The 12,799-nt window shown below is 28.6% G+C and overlaps 1 protein-coding gene across 4 annotated transcripts in view; it reads right to left on the bottom strand.

Annotated features, from left to right (window-relative positions):
* LOC108914058 (inter-alpha-trypsin inhibitor heavy chain H3-like) overlaps positions 1 to 12,799 on the bottom strand; it is a 31,258-nt gene that overhangs the window by 1,060 nt on the left and 17,399 nt on the right. For 3 of the 4 annotated variants that reach the window (XM_023455971.1, XM_023455970.1, XM_023455969.1), the window contains exons 12-18: positions 12,636 to 12,683; positions 12,103 to 12,126; positions 9,972 to 10,022; positions 7,917 to 7,970; positions 6,583 to 6,606; positions 3,503 to 3,571; positions 2,582 to 2,653 (exon numbers count right to left, since the gene is read on the bottom strand). In XM_023455971.1, the coding sequence (XP_023311739.1) occupies positions 2,582 to 2,653; positions 3,503 to 3,571; positions 6,583 to 6,606; positions 7,917 to 7,970; positions 9,972 to 10,022; positions 12,103 to 12,126; positions 12,636 to 12,683 (342 nt within the window). Of the gene's footprint in view, positions 1 to 2,581; positions 2,654 to 3,502; positions 3,572 to 6,582; positions 6,607 to 7,916; positions 7,971 to 9,351; positions 9,385 to 9,971; positions 10,023 to 12,102; positions 12,127 to 12,635; positions 12,684 to 12,799 lie in introns of all 4 variants that reach the window. The other variant, XM_023455972.1, reaches the window with a different exon arrangement.

The raw sequence follows: 12,799 nt of genomic DNA, 5'->3' as shown, positions 1-12,799 counted from the left end.
AAATATATAAACTTTTTATTCATCCGTTATATTTGTTCCAATAGAGGTTCCAATCAACGCTTTAAATAATATGTAGGTTGATGGCACATGCTATGATCATAGAAAGCATACTAAATTTATTCAATTTAAATAAATAAAATATTAATGTATAAAATCTAATTCGCTGCAATAGCAGTTCAAAATTTTCACAAAACCTTACCCAAAAAATGAAACGAACTTATGTGCCAAGCATAGACCTTTTAATATAAGATCTTATTTCTTTGTATCATGGTCTATGGATGGTAACAACCACCGTATTGCTGATGTCAGGTTGGAGAGTTTAAATGATTAAGATGAAGTATGGTTCAAATTTAAAACACTACTAATTTGAAGTACCTATAGTTAACATTTTTAAATTATCACCCTGTATTTGCAAGAGGGAAAACGTTCATAAGAAAAAGTGTATTTATTTTCACTTAAAATGATGCAGTGTTGCTGTATATTATTTCATTTCAAGTTATTATAAAAAATACCATAGTAGGTTATGAAATTCATACATTAGATTTAAAATCAATAGGTATTCGTATTAAGGGCGCCGTATTCTTTAAATAGTGTTTTCCACAAAGACAAATAATTTCAAACATTTAATAACAGACTAATCTAAATCTTCATTATTTCATCATTATTAATATCATGCCATCTGAGTATATTCAAAGACGTCGCATCAGCAAAAAGAATAAACAGGTACCTACAAGAAACGATCAAACCATCAAGGTTTTAGGTACTACTGAAATCTACGAAAATACTAACTTTTTTATATATAACTTATTTACTTGCTTAGTCCTATATATAAAATTGTTTACTTTTATTTATAAGTAGGTACGTGAAAATAATTCTTAAAATGTGGAATTAGCATAACAGCAAACACTTTTTTTAAGTTATATATTTTATTTGAGTAAATTTAAATAGTAACAATGAATAAACAGAACATCAAGGATTTTATTTTTGTGCTTACTTTTGTTCTATACACGTTTTACTTTCCAAGATTTCAGTAGGTACCTACCTAATTATTTCAATCTTATACAGGGTGTTTTTGAAGGGAGTAGCATAAATGATACCAGTGAATCTACATTTCAAAAGAACACGATTTAAAAAAATCGCCTTAGTAAAATGTTCACCCCTGAAGAGATATGGGCCATCAAATTTTCCAAAAAAATTACGAAAATTGGCTGTAATTTGAAAACCGAACGAGGTACAAATAACAAATTTTTTACTGGTTGTTTACTAATACAGATGCGAGTTTTCAACTATTTTTCGAAAATTTTAACCCCTCGAAAGGGGTTGAAATAACCACCCCTCAAGCCATTTTTTGCCATAACTTTTATATTTCGTAAAAACTCGATATCCAAAAATACGCATTAGATAAACTGGTTCTTTTAGAAACTTTTACCTCTCTAGCAATTTTCCTTTAAAACTTTTCGTTTATTAATAAAAAAATAAAATGTATTACCATTCACCTCACACCGTATATGATTGCAATCAATCAAAGAAAAACTAAGTGTGCTGCCGTCATGCCAGTTGTCACAATTAACTCTTCTGTAAGTTGTCTCTGTTATCAGCTAAATATTTTTTGGGTGTAAATTAACAAAAATTATGCCAAATTTTACTAATGATGAATATGTGGACATGCTACAAGTGTATTTTGAATGTCGCAAAAACTGTGCTGCGGCAACAAGAGCGTATAATGAGAGATATCCAAATCGTCAGGTTCCCCACAGACAAACTTTTTCGGCGGTAGAACGAAGACTTCTGGAAACTGGAAAAATACAGCCGCATATTGAGGGTACCGGCCGAAGACCTACTGTTCGTACTATTTATCTTGAGGATGCAGTACTTGAAGAGTTTGACGAAAATCGTCAGACTAGTACGAGAAAAACAGCAGTGCACTTAAATGTGTTTAATTTCAAATTACAGCCAATTTTCGTAATTTTTTTGGAAAATTTGATGGCCCATATCTCTTCAGGGGTGAACATTTTACTAAGGCGATTTTTTGCAGATCGTGTTCTTTTAAAATGTAGATTCACTGGTATCATTTATGCTACTCCATTCAAAAACACCCTGTATATTTGAGATGTATACATTTTACCTACTCCAGCATAATTCTAAGTACCTATCTTTTGTTTTAAGAACGACAAAAAGTGGAATACCTGTGTAAATTTTCATTTAGGTATTTATCTTTAAACATTTTGAATATATTTAAAGAAGACATTTTCAGGAGTTTCAATTTGAACAACCTGTATTTCGGAATCTAATACTTCTCACCCTATGTTTAAGAGATTTTTTTCATATTTCAACAAGTAAAATTTGGGTAATTCAATTTGGTAAAATATAAAATATTGTAAAAAAAGCAAAAACAAAATACCTACCTACCTAGATTGACAATACTGTTCATTTATATTTTTTTATAATCAAGCATCATTATTTGCATAGTGAGTCATTTTGTGGCGCGTAAATGCTTTAAATATTTTCTAATCTAAACCATTTACTTTGCAAATTCAAACAGTAGGCATTTAATTACAGGTAAATTTAAATGATTACAAACCTTGCAGTTGGCCACTAACTGATTCGTAAGGAAAGCTGCAATCCATAAAGTAATCGCTATGTGCTCCTGTCCCTGAAGACACAAAAGAATTTATAAAAGAAAATGGCATATTATGGTAAATTTAGTTCGTTTACATTTGGCGAGTCAAATTTGATTACCTTATTTTTTATTCGGCAATAATTAAATAAGTAGATGTTTTTTAGTGCAAAAAGGTCAACATTTAACGTAAACCTTTCAGTTTCATCTGCCCCTGCATAATTCTAATTGCCATTCTATCTTAAAAAGGATAAAAAGTGTAGTATCTGTGAAAATTTTCAATAACTTATTTTTAATTATGAATACATAAAAAAGAAACATATTCAAGAATTTCAATATTCAACAACCTCTATTTCGGAAATTAAATACTTCTCGACCTATGTTCCTGAAAACGATTTTAAAATTTCGACGGGTTCTATCACCAAGTAAAATTTAGGTTGCGTAAATTGGAACACCCCATACACATATACAGTGTGTCCCCGAATGGGGTACCGCACTCTTGTAAACTTTTTTATTGTTGATTTTTCGAGAAAAAGTTATTCTTGATAAAAAATTTTGTGTATTTTATTACTACACATTTGTAATTTATTATTCAAATTTTTTTCAATATTGAATAAAATTAATATTAACACATTGACTATACATGGGTTCTTTAAAATTTTGTAAAACAAGCAAAAATAAAATACGTAGATTAACTATACTGTACATTTACGCTTTTAATCATGCATCTCTTATTTATTGTATAGTGAGTCATTTTGTGGTGCGTAAACGCATTTAATATTGGTCATACCTATGTAAAGGTATTGAACTTGTAATCTAAACTAATTACTTTGTAAATTCAAATATCAGTGATTTAATTACAAGTAAATTTAAACAACTACAAACCTTCAAGTTGGCCACCAATCGATTTGCTACACATGTCGAAACTTAAAGAGCAATAGTCTGATTCTGTCCCTAAAAACACAAAAGGATTTATAAAACAAGTTTAGTTGATATATTTTACAATAAGCGACGAAAACATCATTTTTTGCAAAAAAGTACTTTCACCTGGATCTACTTTATTTTAGTCTAAAATTATATTGTCGCTCTATTCTACTGTCTAATAAAATTGAAAAAACGTTAACTCTTCAATTTGTTTCATTATAGTTAGGTGTGGTGGAAAATTACTGTCAATTAAGTTTTAGAGTACTGATGGATTAAATTATTGAAATAAACGCAAATTCTCGTAATTTTATTTACTCATAGCAGTTTTCAGAAGAGTAAATAGGAAATCATTTAAAAAAATCCTAATTTGGAAAATTAAATAGAATAAAAAAATATATTTTTGTTGTCTTTATACATCTCATTGTGATTCAATTTTAAATGAACAAATTTCGAGGGTCAGTAGAACTTCAAAAAATAATGGCAGTTTATCATACATTTTTTTATTATTTTGAAGCTTTATGTTAAAGTTTTCAAAAAAATATTAAAAATAAGAAATATTAAATTAATTTACAGAATTTTATTAAAATTATAATTATGGTGGACATCTTGGTTCCTTTTTCTACTAATGAGGCAAAAATTTAATATGACGTCCATATCAAAAATAAAAATAAACTATACCATTTTAAAAGATAGGTACTTTAATACTGACTACACATTTTTGTCCTAAAATTTTGAAAAACAAATGAAATACGACTGAAAAAAGAAATAGCATAAAATCGGTTTTCTTCTAATATCTTCGGAACTTCGAAAATTTCTAAATTTAAAAACGAATCTATGATTAGCATAAAATTCTGTACATTTTTCTTATTTAAACATTTCTTTTTAAGAGACATAAAAATGGTTAATAAATATATAAAATATATAGGCTGTCTTACGGTGACGGTCCATTAGAATATTTCACGGACTCTTTTGATATGAATTTTTTAAATTTGGGCCCTGGGATTTTCGGGGGTGCCCTCTTTAAATAAAATAATGCCACTGTTGTAGCACATCCACTTATACCGGAAGTCGCCATCTACTTGCTTATTTTAAATGGAACATCCTATATATTTATTATCGCATTATCTACAAAATAAATTAAAAATAAGTAAAAAAGGTTAAAACCTCCTTGTACCTAAATCCAACCGTTTGTGAGATTTCAAGATTTTGTAAAAATGTTGGTAGATGCAAGAATTTAAAAAATTTCTTATATCTTTCTTCGTTTTGAAAGGTTTCATTTGATTTTCGGAACACACGAAGAAGATAAGACCTTACGTTATCAAATTTACCTGAAGAAAATTATACTAAGTATCCTATTTTTTACGTTACATTTTGAAAACTTAAAACCGATAAAACTTTTTAAGTTCAAATGGAACACTCTGTACTGTTTTGAACCATATTATAGAAAATCAAATTCTCTTTTCACCGATATAGGCATCGAAGGGGCAGTTTACAATTTCGAATTTCTCAGATATTTGTTTTCCTACATTTTTAAGAATATTACATTAAAAATATTTATAATCAAATGTGCCTTGAAAGACACATATTGGTACTGTTATTTGCTATTCATCAAGTATCAAGTATTTTTTATTTATTTTATATCCATGGGAACACTCACCTAGTCAGAATTATTAGCTGAATCATAATAATTAAGGCTCTATAGCAAATAGGCAACCAGCAATACATTTTTATAGATTTTATTAGACAGTTTATCTAAACATGAATTAATTCACAAATAACAGACTTCCCCCCATTTTAATGGAGCTAATTTGAGTTTCAATCCAACCCCATTTTATAGTCTGTTATTTGTGCATTAATTAATATTTAGACAAACTGTAATCAAATCTATAAAAATGTATTTCTGGTTGCCTATTTGCTATAGAGCCCTCTTAATAAAATGATTTTGGTTGGTTTTCTTCGAATTTTTCTCTAATTTTTATTATTGTGGTAGTTTTTAAAGAACAGTAAACACAAATCATTTCAAATTACTAATAAATGATTGTCAGATAATTTTATGATACTGATGATGAAGTTAAAAGGAGAAAGATAATTATAATTTAAAATTCTGGTTGCTTTACATTTCATTGTTTTCATAATGAAAGGATAATTATTTACTCTTTATTGTACTTGCAGTTAGTAATAATGGCATTCCATTTGAAGAAAATATTATTATTATTATTTGAAAGTATGTATATTCCCTCATTATTTAAAAGATGCAACAAAAGTGAAACAATTCATTCTACTAATGTAATTATGAAAAAAAATGAAAAATATTTAAATATTCTACAAAGAACGCTATTGTACGTAGCTCGCCGACTTTCATTCCTCAAATACTGCAAAATACCAAATCATAGAAATGCTGCTAATAATTCTAATTCATGATGAATGTCCCATGAATATAAAATAAATTCAAAATATCTTTATTTTCATAATTATTCTGCATTTTTCTTGTCGAGCAAATACATCATACTTGTAGAATACTGAAATACAATACCAATATATCTGCATTTCAAGGCACATTTGATGATATTTTTAATGTAAAATATTCTTGAGAATGGAAGAAAACCGCAAGTATGCGTATGCCTGTATTGGTGAAAAGATAATTTGACTTTTTATAAAATGGTGCAAAAATTACATTATGCTATTGGAATTTAAAGTTTTCTCGATTTTATGTTTTCACAATGTAACGTACGAAAAGGTTTACTTGGTATAATTTTCTTCAAGTAATTTTGATAGCGGAATGTAGTGCATCTTATGTCTCATATCTTTGTGTGCTCTGAAAAGCAAGTAAAGAACGAACAAAGATATAAAGAATTTTCGAAACGCTTGCATCTCAAAATTTTTATAAAATGTCGATTATCTTGAAAACAATTAGATTTAGGTAGAAGGAGGCTTTAAAATTTTTTACTTATTTTTAATTTATCTGCGACAAAAAGAAATGGTATTTGTGCTTAAATTATAGAGAAATTAGATAGACTACTAACTATAATGATGTTACTTACCACTTTCTTTGTCATTACAATAATCTGAAACAATAAAAACAAATCAACACAAATAACACAACAGAAAAAGAATAAATTAAAAATTAAAATATTTGAGAATATTAAACTGTTTTGGATTGCTCGAGGAATGAAGCTATAAAGTACAATTTCATAATTCCAAAACCATATAACCCATTTAAAAACTAATATCTCAATCTTGAATAGAGGGTCAAAGCAAATAGTCAAAGCATCCTAATAAACAATAAAAATTAATTGTTTGAAAAAGTAGTGTGAGAATTATATAGGTACTTGTATTGTAATTCGTATTCTAAGAGATCGGAAAGTGAGGACGGGCATTTACCAGGGGAAGTATTGGAAGCGACACAAAGTCCTGTTTCACAATTAATCCCCAAAAAATCGTCGAGACAGTACGAGATTGCCTACAACGAACTCAGAGGGTGGTGGAGAGCGAAGAAAATTCAAAAAGTGTCCGAAGCGGTATTACTGGCATATTTCGAACATAAAATTAATTAAATTAAACCTTCACATTATAGTCAGTATATCCAGTGTTAAAAAGTACACTGAATGCTAAAAAAATGAAAATATCAGAAAATTTCCAAAACTAATACTATATTTGAAAAGCTAATCAGTTGGATACCGTCCGAAAAAGTTCAGAATTCTAACGAAAGAGAGAGAAGTTGAGAGAATTTTACAAGAAGCACCTGATAATATATTTCTGCTAGAAAAGGTAATTCAAATTAATAATATAAATCGATTGATTTAACTTTTGGACAACTTTTCAGGTCATTTTAATAATTGGTGTTTGTGGAGCTTTGGGAAGAGATAAGCTACTAAAAATAACGATCGATGGGAAGCCAAAAATTCAGTTATTATATGAATTCTTGATTCCAAAACTTATACTCCGAGATGCTTTGTGATTTGTTGAAGACCAGACCAAATGAAGATATACCGCAAATACTGTTCTTTACGTCTGGCATAAATAAATGGATTTGGCATAAATGTAACTCACTGCAACATCGCTACTTTCAATTTACATGTAGTGCAAAATAAATTGTAATCGTCCTATTTATAACAGTTAATGTTTTGAAATGTTATATCATAAATAAAAAAATGATAAATTATTTTGACATTTGTTTTATGTTCTAGAATGAAAAGACTGACGTTCTAGAACATAAAAGTGTTTGTGTGACAAAAAACACTCACTTTGTCAACTGAAAATTTAATGAAAATGTCAACTTTTAACAGTTTCTGAAAAATAACTATTCTCTCTTCTCTATTCTCTCTCCAAAACTTTTAAGAGAATGCATTCTATATATATTTTTGCAAAAACTTACACTGGTTAACAGGAGATGCTGCAGAGAAATTTATCGGGCACATTTCTTCAGTATCTAAAAATTATTATATAATTAGATGTAAAGAATATTATTTATACAGAAACGGGGAAAAACTACCTCCATCCCAAAACAAATATACATATAAATATACTTTTTACAGGTGACCTTACAAATTCATTTCTTATTTTATAATATAGTCTTCAAGTTTTTCCCCTGTTGTAAATTCTTTCTATTCTTAAAGATTTTCACGTATTCGATAATAGACCAACGTAAATAAGTTTGTGTTTCTGATTTAGCATCAATACAAATAAATTTCTGGAGCGTTTTCCTTGCCATGGTCTTTGTAGACGGAGCAATCTCATGACGCAAACTGATTTGCATCGGTCTGTAATTTATTAGTTATTTTCGATACATAACTAGTTTTATGGTCATGAAAAATTTGTTAATAAAAACAAATTAATGCTTGCGGAATATAGAGCATTTGCAGTCTAAAGCTAATTCAGGAAAATGATTAGAAATGACACACCAATTTTAATATTTAAGATTTCTCGTAATTTGTATATTATAACTATCAAATTCGTATACTTATACCACGTAAAAAAGAATCTTTTTGTATATGATACTGTGCCATAAAAGAATATATCCCGCCCAGATATATATGTATTATGAAGGACCAAAACTAATGTTATTTAAGCTTCAGACCAATGCAGAATACTTTTAGTACCACAAATAATAAATAGCCCTACTCTAATACGGGCCAGAATATTTTAAAATAAGTAATTCATGCATTGCCTGAGTCTGACTCGGGATTATACATTAAGAGCTTACGAACAAATTATGATTAAAATGTTCAAAGTACAACAAAAAAAATGTATCGATTCATATTCATTGATTGATTCATAAATTACTTGTATAAAGCCATAGATAGATAATATTACTTACTGTTTTTTCTTTTCCTTAACGCTACCTTAAAAAGTTAAAAAAAATAAACTTTACATGTTACAAAGTGAAGACCGCAATAAAAAAAGAAGATATGAAAAATTTTAATGTTGCGGTATACTTATTAAAAAAGCCAAGAAAAGGGAATTGACTTGTTTATGAGATAAAAACTTGCTTTCTTTTCATGAAAAATAGCTTCAGAACTTTAAAATCTTAAAAATTAATGTCATGATTCCATTCCACATGAAAAAAATGCAACAGTGTATACTTGTTACAAAATGTTATAAAATCCAATATCACTTTGTAATTCCAAAACAGCTGAAATGTTTGGAGAACGTATCAATTTTTTCTGTTATTGGGAGTTGGAGATACTCCGAATCCCAATGAATTTGACTCAACCTTTACATCTTTTCACACTTTAAAGGGTAAAACAATTCATTCATTAGCTCTTTTAGAAGAATTAAATCTATACTTTTTTATTAATGTAAAAACTTACATCGGACTTTGGGAATTGTTGTACATAACATACCTAAAAATTATTATACAATTAGATTAAAAAAAGAAACATTATTAAATTTTAATAATGAAGAAAGGTTTTTTCAAAACAACTACAATTATAAGAGAGCAAAACCTATATTTTTAAGTCATGTGTTATTTATTTTTAAATTTACCTACCCCAGATGGAAGACGTGAATAAGAGTAACATAATAATATTTAAAGTAAACAAATGGTTTGACCATTTGTTTACCTTAATGAGCCCATTCTTTTAAAAAATTACACTTATGTCGGATGTCTCTCATTCTGCAAATTGGGACCAACAAATTCTTATTTAGAGAGTATTTATTTGAAAGAATTCAATAAGGTAGGTACTACCATTCACAGTTTTACTGAATTAGAAAACTCTGGAAGGAATACGACTGATTTTTTATTGATAGAGTTATGTGTTATTAAAATTGGTAGTCATTTCTAATCATTTTCGAGAAACAATAATCGGTTACTCATTTCTTGAGCTTTACAAAGCATTATGTTGTTTTCATAATCAAATTAATTAATCTTTTGTGAGAGTGTAATTAGATTAGGAGAAAATAATTTCTTTTGTTTTCTGTAAAAACTTACGCTGGGCTTCAGGAAATACTACACACAATTCTTCCATCTCCATTCTTCGACCTAAAGATTATTTTATTATTAGATGCACAGAATATTACACAACACATAAAGAAATGAAAAAAAAAAAAAAAAAATACGGCGACTTCACATCTTTTTTGCAGTTGCGCTCCTTGTTTTATTACATTAGTAGTTTTTTCGAAATTTTTGCCCTTTCGTAAATTCTTCTCGTAATCAATTATTTGATCAGTCATCGTCCCATTTTGAATATAAATCTAATTTTATTGTCATGGAAAATTTGATTAATAATAAAAACCAAATAATGCTTGTGGAGTATAGCAACGTACAATCTAACGGTCCTTCAGGAACACGAACATCATTTTTAATAACCACAAGACTCTGTCAAAAGAAAACATTACTGCACTTATTTCAGATGTCCTCCACTTTGAAAATTATCTGATACTAATCTTTACCAATGCAATTTTATGACTTAAGATGACGAAATGGTCAATACAAATATAAACATAGATTAAACATTAAAGTCAGGATACTGTGCAGCTCTATGTTTAAATTTAATTATCTTGAAAATTGATCACCATGAAGAATACATTATTTTCGTAAAAAAACTTTTATAAACTAAAAAATATGCTAAAATGACTATTCCACCAGTGTCTGAGTGTCATAAAATTTAGATGAGACAAACTACATCTCTGTCCCTGCTGTATGCCACTGGTAATAATAAGATTCTATATTTATTTATAAATGACATAAATGTGAGTATTGACAGTAATACATTGTTGTAGGCACACGACCTAAAATTGTTCAGGTGTATCGAAAACATCGAGGACTGTTTGAAACTGCAATCTGATCTATCAACGATTAACTCCTGTTATGACACTTAACTCTCTGTACCACTTAATATCAAGAAATGTTTTTGAATGTCATTTACCAGAAAGGCCAATTTTACTTCTATTAATTTTAATAATTTTATATAATATTGATACTGTATATTTAACAAAATGCGACCAATTTAAGGATTTAGGTATTTTGTTCAACTCCAAACTAACTTTTGGCCGACCAAATTTACAAAAAATAACCCATTCGCGGTAAATTTGGTATACGGGAGTTTTCGGGGTCGCTGATCGTGGATCCAAAGTCAGTTTTGCAAAACTCAAAATGGCGGATCCAGGTGGCCTACCAAATTTAAAAAAAATAACACATTCGCGTCAAATTTGGTAAACGGTGGTTTTCGGGTTCGCTGATTACAAATTCGAAGTCAGAATTGCGAAATTCATTTTGTAATTTACTTTATAACCTGAGTACTCAATCATGTTTTAACCTTCTTAATGTACATACATAGGTAATTGATTAAAGTTTTTTAAAAATTCGTGATATCTGACCTTAATTGACCCGTTTTCTTAGATTAGAAAAAGAACCATCAATTCCGACCGGAAATTCACGTTCGGCGGGATCTTAACCATATAAATGAACATTTGAATAGAGAACAAATTTTTTTCTACTTTTCCTAGCCCTTTTTTGTGAATTTTTGCTATTTTTGACCTGTTTTTTGAGGTTAGGAAATTCCTGTGATGTGATAGCTCAATTCTGACACCGGATTCGTGATCAAGTGGCAATAATACTACGGATAACATATGTCGCATGAAAAGTACAACATTTTTTTTGTGTGGCTGTGTTATTAATGAAACACCCTGTATAACTCTGTAGCAGGTACAGAATACCTATCAGATTGATGTATAAAAAACTCGGCCTATCTAAATGAAACAGTAACAAGTTAATAAAAATATAACCACTACATAATAAGCAAATAAATAATTCTATAATCGAAAACATGTCGTCAGACCTCCGGAAGAGATCAAGGATGCCGGCATTGTATTATTTTGATCGTTAGTTATTCTGCGGTACCAGGCATGCACTAATATCGATTGTATTTTAGTTTTTAGAAAGCTGAAGATCAATGTAAATTTTGTAATCGTTTTAAGACAAGAAATAACGAATACATAATTTATAAAAAATCATTAAACTTCTTCAAGCAGTTGATAATAAAATGTAAAATCAGTGAAAGTTACAAAAGGAATTGTTGACATTGATTTATAAATTATAGAGCCACAGGTATATTACTTACGTTTTCTTTGTCTCCGAAAGCTACCTAAAACAGTAAAAAAAAACTTCAATAGAAAATTAAGTTTTACATTTTACAAAATAAAGACCGCAGCAGAAAAACAAAACATGCAAAATTAAAAATTTAACAGAATATTTCAAAGGCTGAGAGAAGGAAACTGGCCCATTTATGAGATATAAACTTTTTTTAATGAAAAATATAACTTCCAAACATTAAAATCGGCTTAAAAATTAATTTCACGATTACATTCCAATCGAAAAGTCAGTAGGTACATAGCAATTTTTACTTTAATTCTAAAATGCTCAACAGAGAAAATATTACAAAATTCAATATCGCCCTGGAACTCGAAAACAAATGTAACCCTTAAGAATGTGTCATCAATTTTTTCTATCTTAGTTTCTGAGATACCCTAAAACCCATTGAATTTGATTCAACCTCTCAACCTGTACATGTTTCCACACAATGAAGGGTAAAAAATTCATTTTTATTTTTTAAAAAGAATGGAATATACAATTTATTTTTATGTAAATACTTACACTGGACTTCAGGAAATGATGTACATAAGAGGGACATTTCTCTACGATCTGAAAATAATAATAATGATAATGATAATGATAATGATAATGATAATGATAATGATAGTGATAGTGATAATGATAATGATAATGATAATGATAATGATAATGATAATGATAATGAT

The sequence above is a fragment of the Anoplophora glabripennis genome, unplaced genomic scaffold (assembly GCF_000390285.2).
Source record: "Anoplophora glabripennis isolate ALB-LARVAE unplaced genomic scaffold, Agla_2.0 scaffold1018, whole genome shotgun sequence".
NCBI classification, from domain to species: domain Eukaryota; kingdom Metazoa; phylum Arthropoda; class Insecta; order Coleoptera; family Cerambycidae; genus Anoplophora; species Anoplophora glabripennis.
Note: the sequence above shows the minus strand (reverse complement) of the source record. Positions and strands in the feature narration are given on the sequence as shown.